Below are 19935 nucleotides of genomic sequence, written 5' to 3'. Positions count from 1 at the left end.
GTACTAAAATTCTTGGAATTTTCTTGAACTTAAGGAATAAATTTGATAGTTTAATCTTGCTTTTATCTGGAAAATTGAATAAAAGAGGTTGAAAAAACTTATTTCTAATAATTTTTAAAAAAAATTATAAAATATAATAAATTCCTGTCGCAAAACATAATTTGTTAGGTTTGATGTATAATCCTTTTTTTTTCTTTTAAAATTCTGTTTAGCCTCCGGAACCACCGTAAAGTATTACTTCAGAAGATGAATGAGAATGATATGTATGAATGTAAGTAAATATAGTCTTGTACGGTCTCAGATCGACCATTCCTGAGATGTGTAGTTAATTGAAACCCAACCACCAAAAAACACCGGTATTCTCCATCTAGTATTCAAATCCGTATAAAAGTAACTGCCTTTCTTAGGATTTGAACCTTAGAACTCTCAACTTAGAAATCAGCTGATTTGTGGTGAGGAGTTAATCATTACACAAGCCCGGTGGGCGTAAAAATTTGTCCGAGTAACGACAACTGAACATGTAGAAGAGTTTAAGAAATTATAGCGAAAAATTATTGAAAAATACTGTATTACTACTTTAAACAAAACAAGAACCATTTTGGTACTGGAAAATATATTGTAGAAACAGAATTGTTCAAAATGTCCTTCATTATATTTAACAAAATTTTTCAGGTTGAAAAAATTATATGAAACCACCAGATTTACCTCTTAATTTATGTTATTCGTTCCAACGTATAAAAAAACGAAGCATTTTCGACTTTTATTTTTAAATCATTACCGAGTAGCATTTCAAACAGCATAAAGTAGCCCGATATCATAAGGTGTTTAAATTATACAGGAATTTTATGATGTATTAACATTCTATTAGAAGTTAATGTTTAATAACAATAATGTATATCAGCGGTTCTCATACATTATCTTTACGTATCACTCACGTGAATTACAGATCAGTAGCGTACAACTGCACTATTAAACTTTTCATATTTATGTCATTAGGTATATGACGATAGCGTTAAATATCAGAATGATAAAGCAATAAAAAGATTGCAATCTACTTTGTCAATAATTATATTATTTAGCGGTGTTTTTACAGCCGATTCGGCCATTTCCGGCATCCTATTCTCCAACCTTTCCTATCGTGGGTAGCTTCATCCAACAAACTACGCTTATCCATACGCTTCACCGCATTATGAACCCACATCCTCCGTGGCCTTCCTCTCTTTCTTCTATTTTATGGCTGCCACTTGACGAAGCGTTCTGTGTGGACACATCCTGCGCATATGACCATACCGTAGCAGCCGTCTAACTGCTACATTTTCTATCAAAGATGATGTGACCTTCATAATTTCTCTTAGTCTATCATTTTTGACTCTATCCATCAGTACAATTAGGCAACATCTCCTCCAGTACATTGTATCTACGGCCGTCTCTGTTTCATCATTTCATTTAGAGTCCATAGCTCAGATTCATACGCCACACTGCTTTCAATTAAAGTTTTAAAAATATTATATTTATTTTTCATTAAAATATGGTTGTTCCAGAAAACTGAATGCAACCTTATTACATTCCTTTTCCCTTTATAATCTTATTCATACTATCTGCATTACTTCTTCCATCAGATGGTAATGTTATCACAAGATATTTAAATTCATGAGAATAATTTACAGTTCCTAACGACGTTTCTAAATCCTCTCCTTTTTCTCCAATCACGATATACTGTGTCTTTTCTACATTAATTTCCTTCCTTTAACCTGTTTAGCCTCCGGGTATCACCGTCAGGTATTACTTCAGAGAATGATGTGTATGAGTGTAAGTGAAGTCTTGTACAGTCTCAGGTCGACCACTTCTGAGATGTGTGGTTAATTGAAACCCAACCACCAAAGAACACCGGTATCCACGATCTAGTATTCAAATCCGTATAAAGTTTTCATCAATTCTACATTGATTTCCAGTCCCCATTTCTTTTACTCAGTAATTAAAATGCGTTTGTTTTATGACATGTTCCTTCCCAAAAACTATTTTTTTCTGTTTTCCATCTTCAAGATCCGCTGAGAGCAACCAATTTTGAAAAGCGCTCTTCTTTTGCTCCACCAAGCCTGACAATTCTTCAGACCACCAATAATCATTAAATAAATAATCTATTTTAAAAAAATATATAGAAAAAATTTTCTATTTAAAATAGAAAAAAATTCTATTTATTTAATATATGGAAAATATCTATTTATTTAAAAAAAAATCATGAATTACAATTTTTTTATTTATTACAAATTTTTAATCATTGTTTACAAAAATATTAACATTACTAATTACTGCTCATTCTTGAAGACTAAAAATTCAGTGAGAAAGATGGTGCTACGTTCTTGAAACAAGTGAAGAGATATCTAGATCAGTAGAACCTGCAGAAATTTGGGTCAAGGTTCAGTTTATTACGGAATATATCTTTTACAGTCACCATATCAGAAAATTCACTTTTATAAAAATATGCGGTAGAAAATTGAATTAAAAATAACAAAATGTTTTTGGGCAGCGATGTATATTCATTTTGTAACCTTTAGCCAAAATTCACGTAACTCTAATTCAGTAATTCAATTTTCAAGCCTCCATTATAAGATAGTTCATTGTATATTTTGTTTCGTTTTTCGTTAGGGGTTCCAGGAATGATATCCGGTATGAAAGATTTCGTTTCGTAGGAATTCAGTCTTCTTTAAAAGTTTCAGGGAGATTAGACAATGGTATTAGCCTCCGGTAATCACCGTCAGGTATTACTTCACAGGATGATATGTATGAGAGTAAGTGAAGTGTAGCCTTGTACACATTACTGATGAGATTATCTTTCATTTCAATTTTGTGTACATTCACAAAATTGTAAAAATTTGGAAAAGACTACAGACAGGTTTTCATTCGAAACACTATTATTCATCATTTGACATTTTATCGTCTATCCAAAATGACTTGTTTCATCTTATAAACTTAAATTTAAGTCAATGAGGCAATTGGAAATATCTAATAATTAGATATTGTGATCCAAAGTTCGTCTGTCAATCGATCACGCAGTTCAAAATCGGTATCCATCAGTAATATCTGGACTTCTAAATAACCGTGTTACTGCTAAAAGATTCTCTGTGGATGCTACAGTGCGTGAGGGTACAATTTTTTGTAACCGATTTTTTTTTTTTTTTTTTTTTGGTTGCAACACCTTATTAACCTATCATAGCTCGATCACCAGAACAGAAAATAACGCTCCCCCAGTCGAGTCAATTTTCTGCAAAGAACTCATCTCCCTTTTTGAATATTTCATTGATGGTTAGTGTTGATAGCTCATCACAAAATAAATAATTTTCTTTATTTGTAAATACATACCGCATGTAAGCCGTAAGTTGAGCATAATTTCTTACATCCGTGCTCTCATCGAGTTGTATGGCAAAAAACTACTAGACTCGAAATATTAAGGTCTCTTTAATGTTTAATGCCGTGCTTTCAATTTTGCGAGCACACGCATGATTTGACGGTGGTATCGTATCTAGCTGTTCAGCTGATGATTTACCCAATACACAAGTAGTCATCATATCTTTCGCAACAGCTCTTCACTTGTTGTGTGACAAGTTCTATACTTTGCTATTCCTAAGCTCACTAAGGAAGGCATCTTCACTGCTGCTTTGTACTGCCTATAAATGACAATATAATTTTCTTTCTGCATTTCATCTCTGACGATTTACGAAGAAAATAATCTTAGTTTGTTCTCTAAAGTTAAATGTTTAGTATTAAGGTACCGTATCAATAAGGAAGGGTTCATGCTTCGGTTTGAAAGAATTTCAAAATAGATTACATATCGAGGTTGCGGCTTATTGATTGATGTACTCAGAATTATATTTTATTTCAACTTTTCGTATTTTAATAGGAAAAAATCTTGACTCACCAGAAATTCTGATTCTGAAATAGAGCTCGATGGTACTAGGATTTTTTTCTGACGATGTTTTGTCTACTGTTGATCTATTAAACCACTTATCCATGTCAATTTGTATTTTATGTCGACTAAACTAAACCAAATTAATTCAAGCAAAATACGTAAATAAGTCTATATATAAGAAAAAACTCCCTTTCAAGATACATATGCCAACTTAAATACTGTCAAATGAAAAAATAACACAGTAACAACATTTTTTTAAATCAGGTTATCACAGAGTAACCCACCGGGTTGATCTAGTGGTGAACGCGTCTTCTCAAACCAGCTGATTCGGAAGTCGAGAGTTCCAGCGTTCAAGTCCTAGTAAAGGCAGTTACTTTTATACGGATTTGAATACTATATCGTGGATACCGGTGTTCTTTGGTGGTTGGCTTTCAATTAACCACACATCTCAGGAATGGTCGAACTGAGACTGTACAAGACTACATTTCATTTACACTCATACATATCATCCTCATTCTTCCTCTGAAGTAATACCTGAACTGTAATTCCCGAAGGTTAAACAGGAAAAAAAGCTTATCACAGAGTATGTAAGAAACCGGCAGTTGGTTTCGGTATGTCCGTAGGATAACCACGACCGATTCCATTAACTGCTGGAGGGAAGTACGGCAATCGATCTACAGTGGCCGATAAGAAACTTGTTCGTGCATGTGCTACGCGGTGAATGCATCGAACAGAAAAGTCGTAACACGAGTGCTGTGGTATGTAAGAACCTATCGATCGGCGTTGCGTGTTACCAGTTGTTAACCGAATAACTGATATTCCTGTTGTTGCTATACACAAATGATTTACTCAAATTAACGGAAAAAGCAATGCATGAGAAAATACTTTTGTACTATTATACATCAATAAGGTTTGAGAACTGCTGATCCACTTTATTATTATTATTTATTATTATTATTATTAATAAAAAAAATAAATAAATAAATACTTATAATTATAATAAATATCTGGTATATTAATAATTTTGTACAGGTGTTCAAAAGGTGATGCAACCTTATGGGAAAATAAATATGTTGCAATATTAGTTGAAAGTGGCCTCCATTATCCGATTCACATAGTTGAATACGACGTTGTATACTCTTAAACACATGTTGTAACATTTCTTTAGGAATTGCAGCGACACATCGTTTAGTTATGCTGTTTAGTTCGAGAATGGTGTAAGGATGAGTTTTGTAAGCAGCATTCTTAAGGTATCCCTACAGGAAAACATCAGGAGAGGATAAATCGGGAGACTGAGGGGGCCATAACAGCTTCGAAATCACTTATCCATGAAAGTCATAATGTTGTTGGCTGTATAAGCCGTAGCATCGTCTTGCCGAAACCAAGTGTACTCTAGCCGGTCTGCAGATACAGTGTTTACAGATTACTGCACTGGTATGGTAGGAGGTTACCGGCTTGGTCTAGTGGTTAACGCGTCTTCCCAAATCAGCTGATTTGGAAGTCGAGAGTTACAGCGTTCAAGTCCTAGTAAAGCCAGATATTTTTACATTGATTTGAATACTAGATCGTGGATACCGGTGTTCTTTGGTGGTTGGGTTTCAATTAACCACACATCTCAGGAACGGTCGAACTGAGAATGTACTCATACTTATCATCCTCATTCATCCTCTGAAGAATTATCTAAACGGTAGTTACCGGAGGGTAAACAGAAAAAGAAAGAAAGTGATAGAAAACTACACGTTTTTCATTATCTGCAGGTAAAAATTCGTGAACAACATGAATTCTGTACGGATGCATCTTTAAACACTTGCCTAATGCCATGTGGACACTACCGATAGAGAGACCAGAACCGGATAGATAGGCATCGCACAGATTTCTTGGGATTAACAGAATACGCAGCTTGCACGTCGATCAACGTTTCTAGTTTACTACTTACGGTCAACCACTTTTGGCTGCACCTGCCACATTCCCTGTCTTCTGTTGGAACTTGTAGCCGCTTGATGGAGGACTTGTTTGGTCCACATCATAATTTTCTGTAAAGGTATTCTGGGTCTGAGCATTACTGGCGTAACTAATGCATCGGGAGACAATGAATATATTCTCTGCTGCATTATGTAACCTTTTTTTTCCCTGTTCAGCCTCCGGGAATCACCATCAGATATTACTTCAAAGGATAAATGAGGATGATGTGTATGAGTATAAGTGAAGTGTAATCTTGTGAAGTCTCAGGTCGACCGTTTCTAAGATGTGTGGTTAATTGAAACCCAACCACCAAAGAACACCGGTATTCACGATCTAGTATACAAATCCGCATAAAAGTAACTGCCTTTACTAGGGTTTGAACGTTGGAACTCTCGATTTTGAAATCAGCTGATTTGCGAAGACGCGTTCACCACTAGACCTCCGGTAGGTTGCATTGTGTAACCCATTTTTCCTCAATTAAACATGCAACAATAGAACGGAACATTCTTCCGTAAGGTTGCGTCACTTTTTGAACACCATAGTGTGAGAAAAAAGTTTTAATTTTTTTGTGTTACAAATAGTTTTGTTTGTCTGTTTGCGTAACACCAGTGCTAAGCGTACCTCAGTTTGAAAACTGTTGGAGTGAATTATAAGTTTGATCAAATGATTAATAAATTTATTTATTTGCCATTTGGCTTAACTTAATTTTACATAAATGTCACCGGAAACTTTATGATTGTGGTTTGTTTTTTTTAGTTACATATGTTTATTGTATAGCATTTCTGGTAAAGTTTAGTTCATAAAAAATAAATTAAATTAAAGAGAATAAAGTAATTTATTATGTTTATAATCTGCAATGAACTGTATAAGTTATGGCATAATTTGTTGACAATTGTGAGTGATAAATTAATATGTCACAATAATTTTTTTCCTAGTATCATAAACGTAGTTCGTCATGAGGTCAGTATAATCTCTCTCTTTTTCTATTAAGCTTCCAGAACCACCGTATTACTTCAGAGGATGATATGTATGTATGTAAATGAAGTGTAGTCTTGTTTAGTCTGAGGACGACACACGTTCCTGAGAGTTGTGGTTAATTGAAACCCAACCACTATCCGCGATTTGTTATTCAAATTCGTCTAAAGTAACTGCTTTTACGAGGATTTGAACCTTAGAAATCTCGACTTCGAAATCAGCTAATTTGCGAAGACGTGTTCACCCACTAGACCAACCCGGTGGGTTAATAGATTCGTACTTGGTTGAATGTATGTGGCGGTATCGATATCAAAATGGAGATTTATTTGAAAAAAATTCTTCAGTGTATTGCAGAATATATGTTACCAGAATAAATTATCTTTCATATTTTTTATTATTCTACACTACTTTTGTTCTGTATTTTATGCCTATAATATTGTTCTTCTTCATTTTGTTTTTTAATGCCCTTTAAAATTACATGTCTCATCTCTACCCTCTTCATGTAACATTTTTACTGTCCTCCCATGACGGCTAGAGAGTGTGATGGTCTCGTACTAAAAGTATATTTTTAAGGTAGGAGCATATCTAAAAATTTTAGGTAGATTTCATAAGAAAGCTACCTATTATAATGAGTACCATGATTCGACTTCCGGAAAATTTCGACATATCTTCGCGTTTTACATTTCCCAGATTCAAAAGCCATCGTCAGTTCAAAAGTTTATATATATATATATATATATATAAATATATATATATATATATATATATATATATATATATATAAAAGTTTATATATATATATATATATATATATATATATATATATATATATATATATATATTTCACTTTCTTGTGGACACGATAACTGCCGTAATTTTGCGCCAATCACTTTCAAATTTGTATAAAAAACATAACGATCCAAAATTTCAGTCGAGTTCGTTAATGGGAAAAATCGGACCATGGGGGTGGAAATGGGGGCGCTTTTTCGAAAAATCAAAATATTGCTGTAACTTTCTTCTTAAGTAAAATATCGAATTCGTTTAATGTTCCTACTATTCTTTGGATAAGGGACTAAAACTTTTATAAGTAAATTTTTTTTATGACACCAATCATTGACCCAGTGGGTGGAAAAAATGAGGTTTCTAGCCAAATAATCATACCTCCCTTAATATCGAATTAGTATCGAATCGATTTAAATTGGGCGTTATTTCTCTAAATATTACCTAAAACCTTTGTCTGTAAAAATTTTTGATATGACCAACCCTTACGGCAAGGAATGATCGAAATGTTGCTAGAATTGTAAGAAGATGGGGCTTGTCGTATGCTAAACATATGAAACGTTTTTCCACATGCAACCATTGTCGTATTGAGTAAATTTGAAGTTTTTCTTAACTTTAAGGTGGAAATCTTTTTTATCCCCTAGTTAGCACCGGTGAAATCTCCGGCGAGCTACTTTGCCACCTTCCGGCGAGCCGAAAGGGATTTTTTTTTGCGATTTGTCATTTTAAACAGACTACTAAAATATTAGTCGGAGATTTTTTGGATTTTCATTTTTCACTTTTGCCAGTAGAGTTTCATTTATTCTGAGAAGTTCAGTTTTCTTTCATTTGACTACTGGGCTTCTCCTTAGCGTCTTCTGCTTTCGTTCGCAAAGATTTTGATGTTGTGCAGGCGTTTTCTGTATTCCGATCTGTTACCGCACAATTCATTCGTGATGTTGTATTTGTTTGGTAGCACTTTCATTGTTTTGGTGAAGGTTTAGTTGGTTTTGAAATTCATCATTTTCGTTTAGATCTGTTTGATCCACCAATCAAATGTCCATCAAAAGATGGAATTTGAGTCGATGATATTGGGATAAATGTCTTCTATGTGTTTATGTAACGGTGTCCCATATAAAACGCAACCCATCAATCACTCATCCATGGAATTTCAAAATTCAAGCTTACTCCCCTACTCGTTACTGAAATGTACTCGTCCAACATCTGAACATCGCGGTGACGCAGTAGAACACTACCTATAGTAACAATAATGCAATCATAACGTTCAGTGTATTGCTAGAGACAAGATGGTGTTTTCGGTAGATGAACGTGTTTTCATTGTTGAGTCGTACTTCAGTACGAAATCAGCGGTTGCAGTGCAAGATTTGTTTCGCCATAAGTACCCAGATAAACCGGCTCCTAACAAAACATCAGTATTAAGGTTAGTTGCAAAATTTAGAGAGACCGGTTCTGTTAATAACAAGGAATACAAAAGATCTGCGTCTGTGTTGAATACAGATACAGTCACTGAAATCAAAGACCGATTACTCGCCTCGCCAAATAAATCTATCAGACGTTTGTCTGCTGAAATTAATTTGTCTAAATCGACTGTTCATCGGGCGACCAAACAATTACAATTACGACCTTATCGCATTCAAACCGTTCATCAACTTCTTGAGCCCGACAAAGAGAAACGGCTACAATATTGTCAACGGTTCCGTCGATTTCTGCGTGAGGGAATTAATGTTATGGATTCGTTATTTTTCACAGATGAAGCACGGTTTCATTTGGATGGCTACGTAAACAGCCAAAACAGTAGAATTTGGAGTGCTGAAAATCCCCACGTTTATCACGAAAAACAATTACACCCGCAGAAGTTGGGCGTGTGGTGCGCGATATCGCGGAAGAAAATAATCGGTCCTATTTTTTTTCGAGTACACCATTAATGCAGAACGATATCAAGGATATTTTATTTCAGTTCATTGCACACTTGGAAGAGGAAGACAGACACCGCTGGCTACAACATGACGGTGCGGCACAGAACTACGGAGGTTCAACTTCTGATTTCGTTGAGGAATTCTTTGGTAATCTTGTTATCGGTCGAGACATGTGGCCACCAAGATCTTGACTGCGACAGATTTTTTTCTATGGGGTTACCTCAAAGAAAAAGCCTACAGCAACAAACCACGAACACTTGAACAATTGAAAGTCAATATTGAACAAGCTGTATTAAATATCCAGCCACTAACTTTGAAAAAAGTTGCAAGAAACGCTGTAAAAAGAATTGAAGCTTGTATTCAAGAAGATGGCGGCCACTTCCAACATTTACTCTAAATGTAAGGTAATGAATGGTAATAATAAAAATTACATTTACATTTACACATGCCTTTTTATTATTTCAATACCTACCAATATAAGGTTGGGTTGCGTTTTGTATGGGACACCCTATATTTTGTGTGTGTTTTATTTTATTTTATTTTCTATTTTCTGAAGGTCTTTTGGTTCTGTATTTAGCGATAGTGTTTCTAATCCAAAGAGAAGTAATTACTGGTCTGATGATTGCGGTGTAGCGCCTCAGTTTGGCTTTTTTTGAAAGGTTTTTCTTGTTGAACTAGTTTCTGATTGTGTTCATTCGTTTTTCCAACTTCATCTTTCTACCCTTTCTATACTACATTTTATTATTATTATTTTAGTGTATTACTATTGACTGGTTATTTAAGAGGTACTGTAAATTACTTTTGAAACTAACTGTGAAAAACACATTAAATGGCCACTTTGGTTGCCGTTTAAAATGATACATTACATTCCTATCCTTTCCACTTAAAATTGTTGAGTCGCCCCTTTGGTGCCTATGGGGCTTGAGAATACCTTTTTCTGTTGAACATGTACAGAAGAGATCACTGCATTTAGCCAAATAATATCAGATATTTCAAGATAAAGAATAAAAATTTCAAATAAAATTATCTTTTTCCATATCAATTAATATTTATTTAATAATAAAAACCCACCTGAACAGGGACAGTGCGGCGAACTTTTCGACAACTTCCAGTATAGTAAACTCTTCTGACAAATGCCCAAATAAATTTTATTCCTCTTGTAAATAATTTACCGAAGTCTGCAAGGAGTATTAGGAACATAGGTATACCAATAATCGCGTAAGCTATCGTTACGGCTCGACCTGTCGTCGTAGATGGAGAAATATGACCGTATCCTGTAACAAACAAAACGCAGACGCATTAGTATAATACAACCCTATTAAACATATAAATACTGTTATAAAAAATTAAAAAGTTATCATAAATCTATATACGTAATCAGTGTTTGACAAATTGAAATATATATATGTATATATATATATAAATAAACTTAATAATCTGGACGGTAGAGTATAAACTATATAAATACGTCAGGAGTGGGTAGATGTGCTATTAGACGGATAAAAAAGGAACTCTCAAAGGATTCACATGAATGGATCAAGGGAAGCATAATAAGAGCAGTATTACAAAATACATAATTAAAAAATAAAAAAAATATATGTGATAAAGTTTGTTTATTAATTATTTAAAATATAAATTCACGAAATAATGTTAAATACGTTAAAATAGTAAAATTAATAAAAATTACAGTAATTATTTATTACAGTAAAAATAATAAAAATAATTAGTAGTAATATAAAAATAATCACAAGATACTTCACAGTTTTAAGGCATTCTTAGCATTATTTTATGTAGGCCTACACATTGAAATGGATTCAGAAAATTCGGGTTTATTTTAAAGAATTAAAAAAAAAAACTTAGTCTTTTCTTTGCTTTTTAATTGTATTTTAAGTAATGCGGTGGTAAGATTTAAAAAACAAAGCTGATAAAAAAGTTGTAGGACTTACCCGGACACGGTTTTGTTCGCGTGACGCAAAAGTTCTATAACAGTGGATTGTTTCTGATGCACGGCTTACACGTACGACTTAATAAAAAAATATTTATCATTTTATTTAAATATAATATTTTTTCGTGTATTTAATGCACTGATTCTAATTAAAGCGCGCGCGCATATCGTATTTAATTCGCGCGAATGTGACGGTACCAGTGGTGAGGTCGAATGTAATTTCACAACTTACATAAAATAGATTTCGCTTTTACGAATCGGCAGACTAGTGTAGCTGCGAGGCTTAACGCACCAGGTACCGAGTCAACCAGGGATCGAGTTCGAGACCCGGCCAGACCGAGTTAGTTTTTTACATTTTAAATATTATTCATTTATTTAATTCTACCGCTCAGTTGTGACGTCACAACATAGCAGACGACTACAAAAGCATTTTCTTGGGGTGGGGGTGCGATTTTGCAAAGGTTTATTTGCAAATATTGTTACTTTTTAATCGGTAACAAATGCGCCTAAGAAAAATATGACCTTAATTAGGCAAAATCTCGAGATACTGAGGGTGTCCTTGCTTTACATTCTTAACCCCTTGAGCTTTTAAGTTGAAAAATTTCCATCCGGTGTTAGAGTTTCTTAGGTGTCAAAAAACGTCAATATGCGCTCAGAACCGCATATGCGGAAATTGGACCGATTACAATATTTTCCCTTTAGAGCTCTACAGCCCTGCTATAGTTCTATCTAAACGAAAAAAGTAAAAACTTGTGTAGTTCTGTGCAAGAAGACTGAATTTTCGTTTCCGACGCCCTCACTCTCTCAAAGTCAGAAGAGCCCTGATTTTCAGAGTATACACACTACATACGTTCGATTAACGAGAAGATCCTTCACATAAGCATCAGGTTTCAACTCATCAGCAAACTTCAAATTGAGGTTATGTTTCTGATGTCCAACTTAAATTGATCGTAAATCAAGAACTACTCAACCAATCGTAATCAAATTCTCACATGCATAACTTCAGGTACATTACTTTCTTTTTTCCTGTTTAGCCTCCGGTAATTACCTTTCAGATAATACTTCAGAGGATGATATATATGAGTGTAAATGAAATGTACTCTTGTACAGTCTCAGTTTGACCATTCCTGAGACGTGTGGTTAATTGAAACCCAGCCACCAAAGAACACCGGTATCCACGATCTAGTATTCAAATCCGTGTAAAAATAACTGACTTTACTAGGACTTGAACGTTGGAACTCTCGACTTCCAATTCAGCTCATTAAGGAAGACGCGTTCACCACTAGACCAACCCGGTGGGTTTTAATTTTGAGATTTTCGAGCCACAAAATTTTATTATACATGAATGAAAATTTCGTAATCCTCATACCTCAAAACGTAAAAAAGATTCAATATTACTTCACCCCCAACACCACCGTGAAATCGAAAGTAATACCATTCTTTTCTTCGAAAAGTCGGTAAAAAAAAAATATATATATTTTAACTTGAGAAAAATCTTAATTGTAGAATTATAGAATTGTAGAATACCGGTTCAATGTTGGGTACTTTTACGTTTTATATCACCCAAAAATCAACTCAAAATCGCTCAAAAATAATTATTATGTTAAAAAAAAAAAAAAACAATTTTTAGACGAGAAAAAAGGTAAAAAAAATAATTGTTCAATTTTTTCTAATATTTTTGAAAATTATAGGAATATAAAATTATAATTTTACATTTATGAACGTGTATTGTAACAATCGGGGAGCTCCGCCCTTCCCCCAAATCCCTTGAACAATCATTATATTTCCTTGATTTTGGATATAAAAATAATTTAAAAATAAAAAAAAAAATTAAAAAAACTATTTTTTTTTTTTTTTAATTGAGAAAAATCATTTTTCCTCGCCAAATCAAGTTGTGAACCTGTTAGAAACTTCTATTTATATTTTATAAATATTCGTTAATCAAACTTAACCTATGCTCGCTAACCTTAACTATAATTAACACAGTTATGTTTGGAATATTTAAATAATAAGTTGAGTAAATTTTTTTTATTTTTATTTTTTTTTAACCTCCGGGACCGCCGTTAGTTATTGCTTCAGAGGATGAGATGAATGATTTGTAGCGTTTGTGAAAATGCCATGCCTGACCGGGAGTCGAACAATTATTTGTTATGTAAATAATCAAAACATTGCTGTTAATTAGTCGAAGTTAGCGAGCTTAGGTAAAAAAAAAAAAATTTACCTTTTTTCTCAACTAAAAATTGTTTTTTTTTTGTTTTAACATAATAATTACTTTTGAGTCGATTTGGGCAAGAATTTTTGCGTGGCATAAAACGAAAATGTACCCATCGTAGAAAGCCGGGGAACAGTCCAAAATACTGTTTTGCATAACTTCGTTCAGTAGAAGATCCTTTTTCTTAATGAAAGGATTAAAAGGATTGCCGAACAGATAGGCTAACAGTTCAAGAGACCGGTAACATAAAAAGTCGTGAACGCGCCTCTAAATACTACATCATGATGTAATAGAATTACTATTTTCGTCTGGACTTCGCACATTTTATATATATAGACAGCAATGTAGGTTAGTCTTAATTGTTTTGTTGTAAGTCTATAAGTGGTTTAACATTTATCATAAATTTGTTAGAATAATTATTACGTGTTTTGATAAAGTAACGGCGTTGAAATCTGTCATTCCGTTGTAGTTGTAGTGGCTGCGCAGTATTATGCGCATGCGTTGAATCGTACTGGCAAGAGTACTGCTGCTAACAACGGCAGTAAATTAATTGTAACCATCGGTTTAGTGTGTAGAGTAGTGAGTCTGTTACAAGTGTTGTTTTGTGATTAACTGATCGAATAATAACATTTCTACCGTTCTGTACGTTTATAAGATTTGGAAAAGGTAGGAGAAATATTTCTGTTTGTTTTATATATATTTATATACACATGAACATTATAAACAGTATTAAATTAAGTAAACAGAATAATTTTTTGTTTGTTTATTTTTAAGTAAATTAATAACACGCCATGTCGATTTTATTTTGCTAGCAAAACAAATTTGATTTTCTAAGGTTTAAATTATTCAGTTTATCAACTTTTCTCTAACTTTCTAACCTGAAAGTTTATTCTTTCTTCAATGTTCTCGTGATATTACATTATAACCTAATTAATTTAACTATTTTCTTTGCGATGTAATCTGTGTATACAAAAAAATAATCACATTTATAGTATCTTATTAATGGATGTTGTAAAAGGCCTAAACCACTGATTAGAAATTTTATTTTTGAGTAGTTTGATAATTACTGCATTATGCGGATAAGGGCATTATACAAGATTTATAATTTTCCTCTACTCTACGCGTTACATCGCTATAACATAACTTATAAAGTTATGTAAAGGTTAAGCTAAGGTTAGGTAATGTAAGTTAAAGTTAAGGTAAAGGTATAACCAACCATAGTTAAATCCTATAAAGGTTTTAAATATTAATGACGTTATCGGCGAAAAAATTATAAAATACAAAAAGTAAAACGATTTAAAAAAATACGGTAGAAGTCGATTTGTGTAGGTGTTTTGGAAGGTTCTAGAGATACTCCATTAAATTATAAAAGGTACCGAATGAGGTCTTTTCTGTTATTTCGCGACATTTATAAACTTTAAATTTTCAAGGTGTTTTTTATCATCGTTATTATGGTACTTTGCGTTAGGACTTCAGTAAAATTAATTACAGAAATACTCATGCTGTAACTCACCTACGAGTGTGTCTGTTAATTATACGACATGACGTCCTTGTCGTCATATAACATAGGGACATAACTAAAGTTCCCTTTCATTTTTTTTCAGAACTGCGCGCACGAAAATCAATTGTGGCCAAAAAAATGTATTCAAAAATCTATTTCTGCCAAATATTTTATTGTTATTATATACATATGTATCAGTTGTACAGTTCATTCATGTTTGTTTGTATACATATCAAAACGTTAAAAAATTAGGCTAGGTGACTTGTTTTATTTTATATTAACTTTTTTCTTAAACTTTATGTCTGTCTTTCATGGAAATCCATTATTTGTAAACTTCTTAGTATCTACTTCTTGACTGTTGGCTGAACGTAATTTAATTCTCCTAGTCACCCAAGTGTTCATTTTCTAGTCTGTTTCGGTATTTTGTTTTTATGGAATTCATAATAGGAAATTCACATTCGCAGTCTGCGCTGGATGCTTGAAAAGTTCCCGTGTAGAAAGGAAAGGTTAGTTAAGTCGGGGTTAGTTTGGACTGAGGTGACCCACCGAGTTGGTCTAGTGTTGAACGCGTCTTCCCAAATCAGCTGATTTGGAAGTCGAGAGTTCCAGCGTTCAAGTCCTAATAAAGTCAGTTATTTTTACACGGATTTGAATACTAGATACCGTGGATACCGGTGTTCTTTGGTGGGTTTGTTTCAGTTAACCATACATTTCAGGAATGTCTAACTGAGACTGTACAAGATTACACTTCATTTATACTCGTGCATGTCATCCCCGGTAAGTAATACATGAACGGTCATTCCCGGAGGCTAGATAGAAAAAAGGAAAATTTGGACAAAGGTATTGCTGCTACAAGTCTTTAACAGTCCTAGTTCACTTTTCTCTAGAATTGTAAATTTCAATTCTGAATATTCGTTCCTTGTTTTATCTATATCAGCGTGTTTATTTGTCATAAATCCTGAATATTTTTTTATGGAAAGCTGTATTATATTTTGCATTCCGAAATCAAAATTGTTTCCTGAATGTATAATAATTTCATTATCAAATGCTTGCCTATCTTTTAATTCTTCATTTGGAAATTGCTGTCTACATACACGGCCATAAATCGAATTATAGCTGATGTATTAATACCATTTTTACGTTCCGATAGTATTTCTCTTTCAGTGTCACTGCAAAAGATTTCGGGACCCAAATATTAAGTTTTAGTTTTTTAATTTTAACATTTACATACTGATGAGCATCAATAATTGTTAAATCACTTTTTTGTAGATGTTAGCGCAAGAATGTGAGCTCGTGTAATACATATATTAGAGAAAATATTGCTACCTGATATTGTGAATTAATCAAAGTTTTTCGTAATATTTACAAATGAGGTCATTGCATTCTGCTGTCTGACTTTTACAATACTCAATTAATGTATCGTAATTTTTTACTAAAACACCGACTGCGAAATACCTGGATGACATCTAACATTTAACGGTTTAAATGATGTAACATCATGCTCTAACACTTAATTCGGTACTTACGTATTAACGCCACCGCAGCTACAGCTTTATTTAAAAACAAAGTAGTCAATCGGATTTCGTTGGAAAATGGGCCGATATAGAGTTTAACATAAATAAATAAATTTTTATTTTATAAATATAATTTAACCAAACTTAACCTACGCTCGCTTCGCTCGCTAACCTTGACTAATTAACACCGTAATTTTTTTAGTATTTATTTAATAAATTCAGTAATTATTGCAATTCGATTATTTAAATAATAAATAATGTACCGGTAAACATGTAGTCCTGTATATACTTAGGTTGACCGTTCCCGAGACGTGTGATTAATTGAAACTTAACCACTATAAAACACCGGTATTCACAGTCTAGTATTCAGACTATTCTATACTCGAACCTTAGAATTCTTGACTTCGAAAATCAGTTAATTTTGCGATGACGGAGTTTAACCAATAGACTAACCCGGCGGGTTATATATATGTGGTTTTATTTTTCTGGATAATCGTTGAGCATTAGCCGAATTATAAATAAAATTTAGCCAAATGAAAATTTAGATCTGTTTGACCCCCCCCCCCCCCCCTGACTGATAAGTTATATTAATTTTAGTGTAACACGTTTTTATATACGTAAGATTAAAAAAAAAATATTGTGGGTACTGTTTTACCCTTTTCTCCAAATGGGGATATAAAATTCTTAAAATTCATATCCTATTATAAGGAAACATTTTAATCGGATTTTGTGCTTTAATATAAAATTTGTTTTATGATATTAGAATAAAACTAATAAAACATCAAATTTTTGAATCAAGAGTACTCCTTTTCCATTTATCTATATACCTAAATACATCTCATTCGCAAAAATACTTAGACCTAATTTGATGTCTAATGGTTAAACTGGTTAAGAAATATTAAGAAAAATGTAAGGTCTCACCTACTTGTCGAATCGGATTAAATTTTGACAAAATTTTTACGGAATTTTAAAGTTATATAGGAATATTTTTCAGGCTTTATAAGTTTTTACTAATCTCTTATAGGAACGAATAACGAAAACCCTAAAATGATTAAGCTAATTTATATTTATCCCTAAGTAAGGTACTTTTATACCGATTTGAATATTAGATCGTGGATACCGCTGTTCTTTGGTGGTCGGGTTTCAATTAACAACACATCTCAGGAATGATCGACCTGAGACTGTACAAGTCTACACTTCATTTACCTTACGGTGGTTCCGGAGGTTAACAGAAAAAAAAGAGTACAACCATGTACCGAATCTAAAGTTCCTACTATGCCTCTACAAAAACAAAAATGGGGTAAATACTCCATCCCCTTGTCTGATAAACTTACAAAGTTTAATGTCATTAAATACCACATACATAGAAAACCTTAAGGCAAATTATCAAATTTTAATGTCCAGATAGAGTTCGAACATATCAAATTATAGGACAGTGCACACACAAAATATCTTTCTGGAATTTTTTTTTTGAAATAGAGGGGACCATAAAACTTGGAAATTTACAATTCCCTCACACAAAACATTTTTATCGGTCATCGTAGTTGCCTTATAGCTATAGCTATTGCAACTGTTATATAAATATTGCTGGGAAAGTAGAATATATATATATATTTTTAAAATAATAACTAAACTTTATTCTTTGGTTAGGCAAATATTTTTTTTTTTTTTTTTTTTGTCTTCAGTCATTTGACTGGTTTGATGCAGCTCTCCAAGATTCCCTATCTAGTGCTAGTCGTTTCATTTCAGTATACCCTCTACATCCTACATCCCCAACAATTTGTTTTACATACTCCAAACGTGGCCTGCCTACACAATTTTTCCCTTCTACCTGTCCTTCCAATATTAAAGCGACTATTCCAGGATGCCTTAATATGTGGCCTATAAGTCTGTCTCTTCTTTTAACTATATTTTTCCAAATACTTCTTTCTTCATCTATTTGCCGCAATACCTCTTCATTTGTCACTTTATCCACCCATCTGATTTTTAACATTCTCCTATAGCACCACATTTCAAAAGCTTCTAATCTTTTCTTCTCAGATACTCCGATTGTCCAAGTTTCACTTCCATTTAAAGCGACACTCCAAACATACACTTTCAAAAATCTTTTCCTGACATTTAAATTAATTTTTGATGTAAACAACTTATATTTCTTACTGAAGGCTCGTTTAGCTTGTGCTATTCGGCATTTTATATCGCTCCTGCTTCGTCCATCTTTAGTAATTCTACTTCCCAAATAACAAAATTCTTCTACCTCCATAATCTTTTCTCCTCCTATTTTCACATTCAGTGGTCCATCTTTGTTATTTCTACTACATTTCATTACTTTTGTTTTGTTCTTGTTTATTTTCATGCGATAGTTCTTGCGTAGGACTTCATCTATGCCGTTCATTGTTTCTTCTAAATCCTTTTTATTCTCGGCTAGAATTACTATATCATCAGCAAATCGTAGCATCTTTATCTTTTCACCTTGTACTGTTACTCCGAATCTAAATTGTTCTTTAACATCATTAACTGCTAGTTCCATGTAAAGATTAAAAAGTAATGGAGATAGAGAACATCCTTGTCGGACTCCCTTTCTTATTATGGCTTCTTTCTTATGTTCTTCAATTGCTACTGTTGCTGTTTGGTTCCTGTACATGTTAGCAATTGTTCTTCTATCTCTGTATTTGAACCCTAATTTTTTTAAAATGCTGAACATTTTATTCCAGTCTACGTTATCGAATGCCTTTTCTAGGTCTATAAACGCCAAGTATGTTGGTTTGTTTTTCTTTAATCTTCCTTCTACTATTAATCTGATGCCTAAAATTGCTTCCCTTGTCCCTATACTTTTCCTGAAACCAAATTGGTCTTCTCCTAACACTTCCTCCACTCTCCTCTCAATTCTTCTGTATAGAATTCTAGTTAAGATTTTTGATGCATGACTAGTTAAACTAATTGTTCTGTATTCTTCACATTTATCTGCCCCTGATTTCTTTGGTATCATTACCATAACACTTTTTTTGAAGTCTGACGGAAATTCCCCTTTTTCAGAAATATTACACACCAGTTTGTATAATCTATCAATCGCCTCCTCCCCTGCACTGCGCAGTAATTCTACAGGTATTCCATCTATTCCAGGAGCCTTTCTGCCATTTAAATCTTTTAATGCTCTCTTAAATTCAGATCTCAGTATTGTTTCTCCCATTTCATCCTCCTCAACTTCCTCTTCTTCCTCTATAAA

The 19935-nt window shown here is 33.2% G+C and overlaps 2 protein-coding genes across 7 annotated transcripts in view; one reads left to right on the top strand and one right to left on the bottom strand.

Annotated features, from left to right (window-relative positions):
• LOC142334445 (potassium channel subfamily K member 18) overlaps positions 1-19935 on the bottom strand; it is a 385818-nt gene that overhangs the window by 27455 nt on the left and 338428 nt on the right. For both annotated transcript variants that reach the window (XM_075382449.1, XM_075382448.1), the window contains one exon: positions 10612-10814. In XM_075382449.1, coding sequence (XP_075238564.1) covers positions 10612-10814 — 203 coding nt within the window. The remainder of the gene's footprint in view (positions 1-10611; positions 10815-19935) is intronic.
• The window catches only part of LOC142334444 (uncharacterized), a 593558-nt gene continuing 587865 nt past the window's right edge, over positions 14243-19935 (top strand). For 4 of the 5 annotated variants that reach the window (XR_012758827.1, XM_075382445.1, XM_075382442.1 and 1 more), the window contains exon 1: positions 14243-14363. The gene's annotated coding sequence lies outside the window, so the exon portion shown is untranslated. The remainder of the gene's footprint in view (positions 14364-19935) is intronic. The other variant, XM_075382444.1, reaches the window with a different exon arrangement.

Source organism: Lycorma delicatula, chromosome 1, assembly GCF_047948215.1.
Source record: "Lycorma delicatula isolate Av1 chromosome 1, ASM4794821v1, whole genome shotgun sequence".
In the NCBI taxonomy this organism is placed as follows: Eukaryota; Metazoa; Arthropoda; class Insecta; order Hemiptera; family Fulgoridae; genus Lycorma; species Lycorma delicatula.
This window is presented reverse-complemented; position numbering and strand designations above follow the sequence as displayed.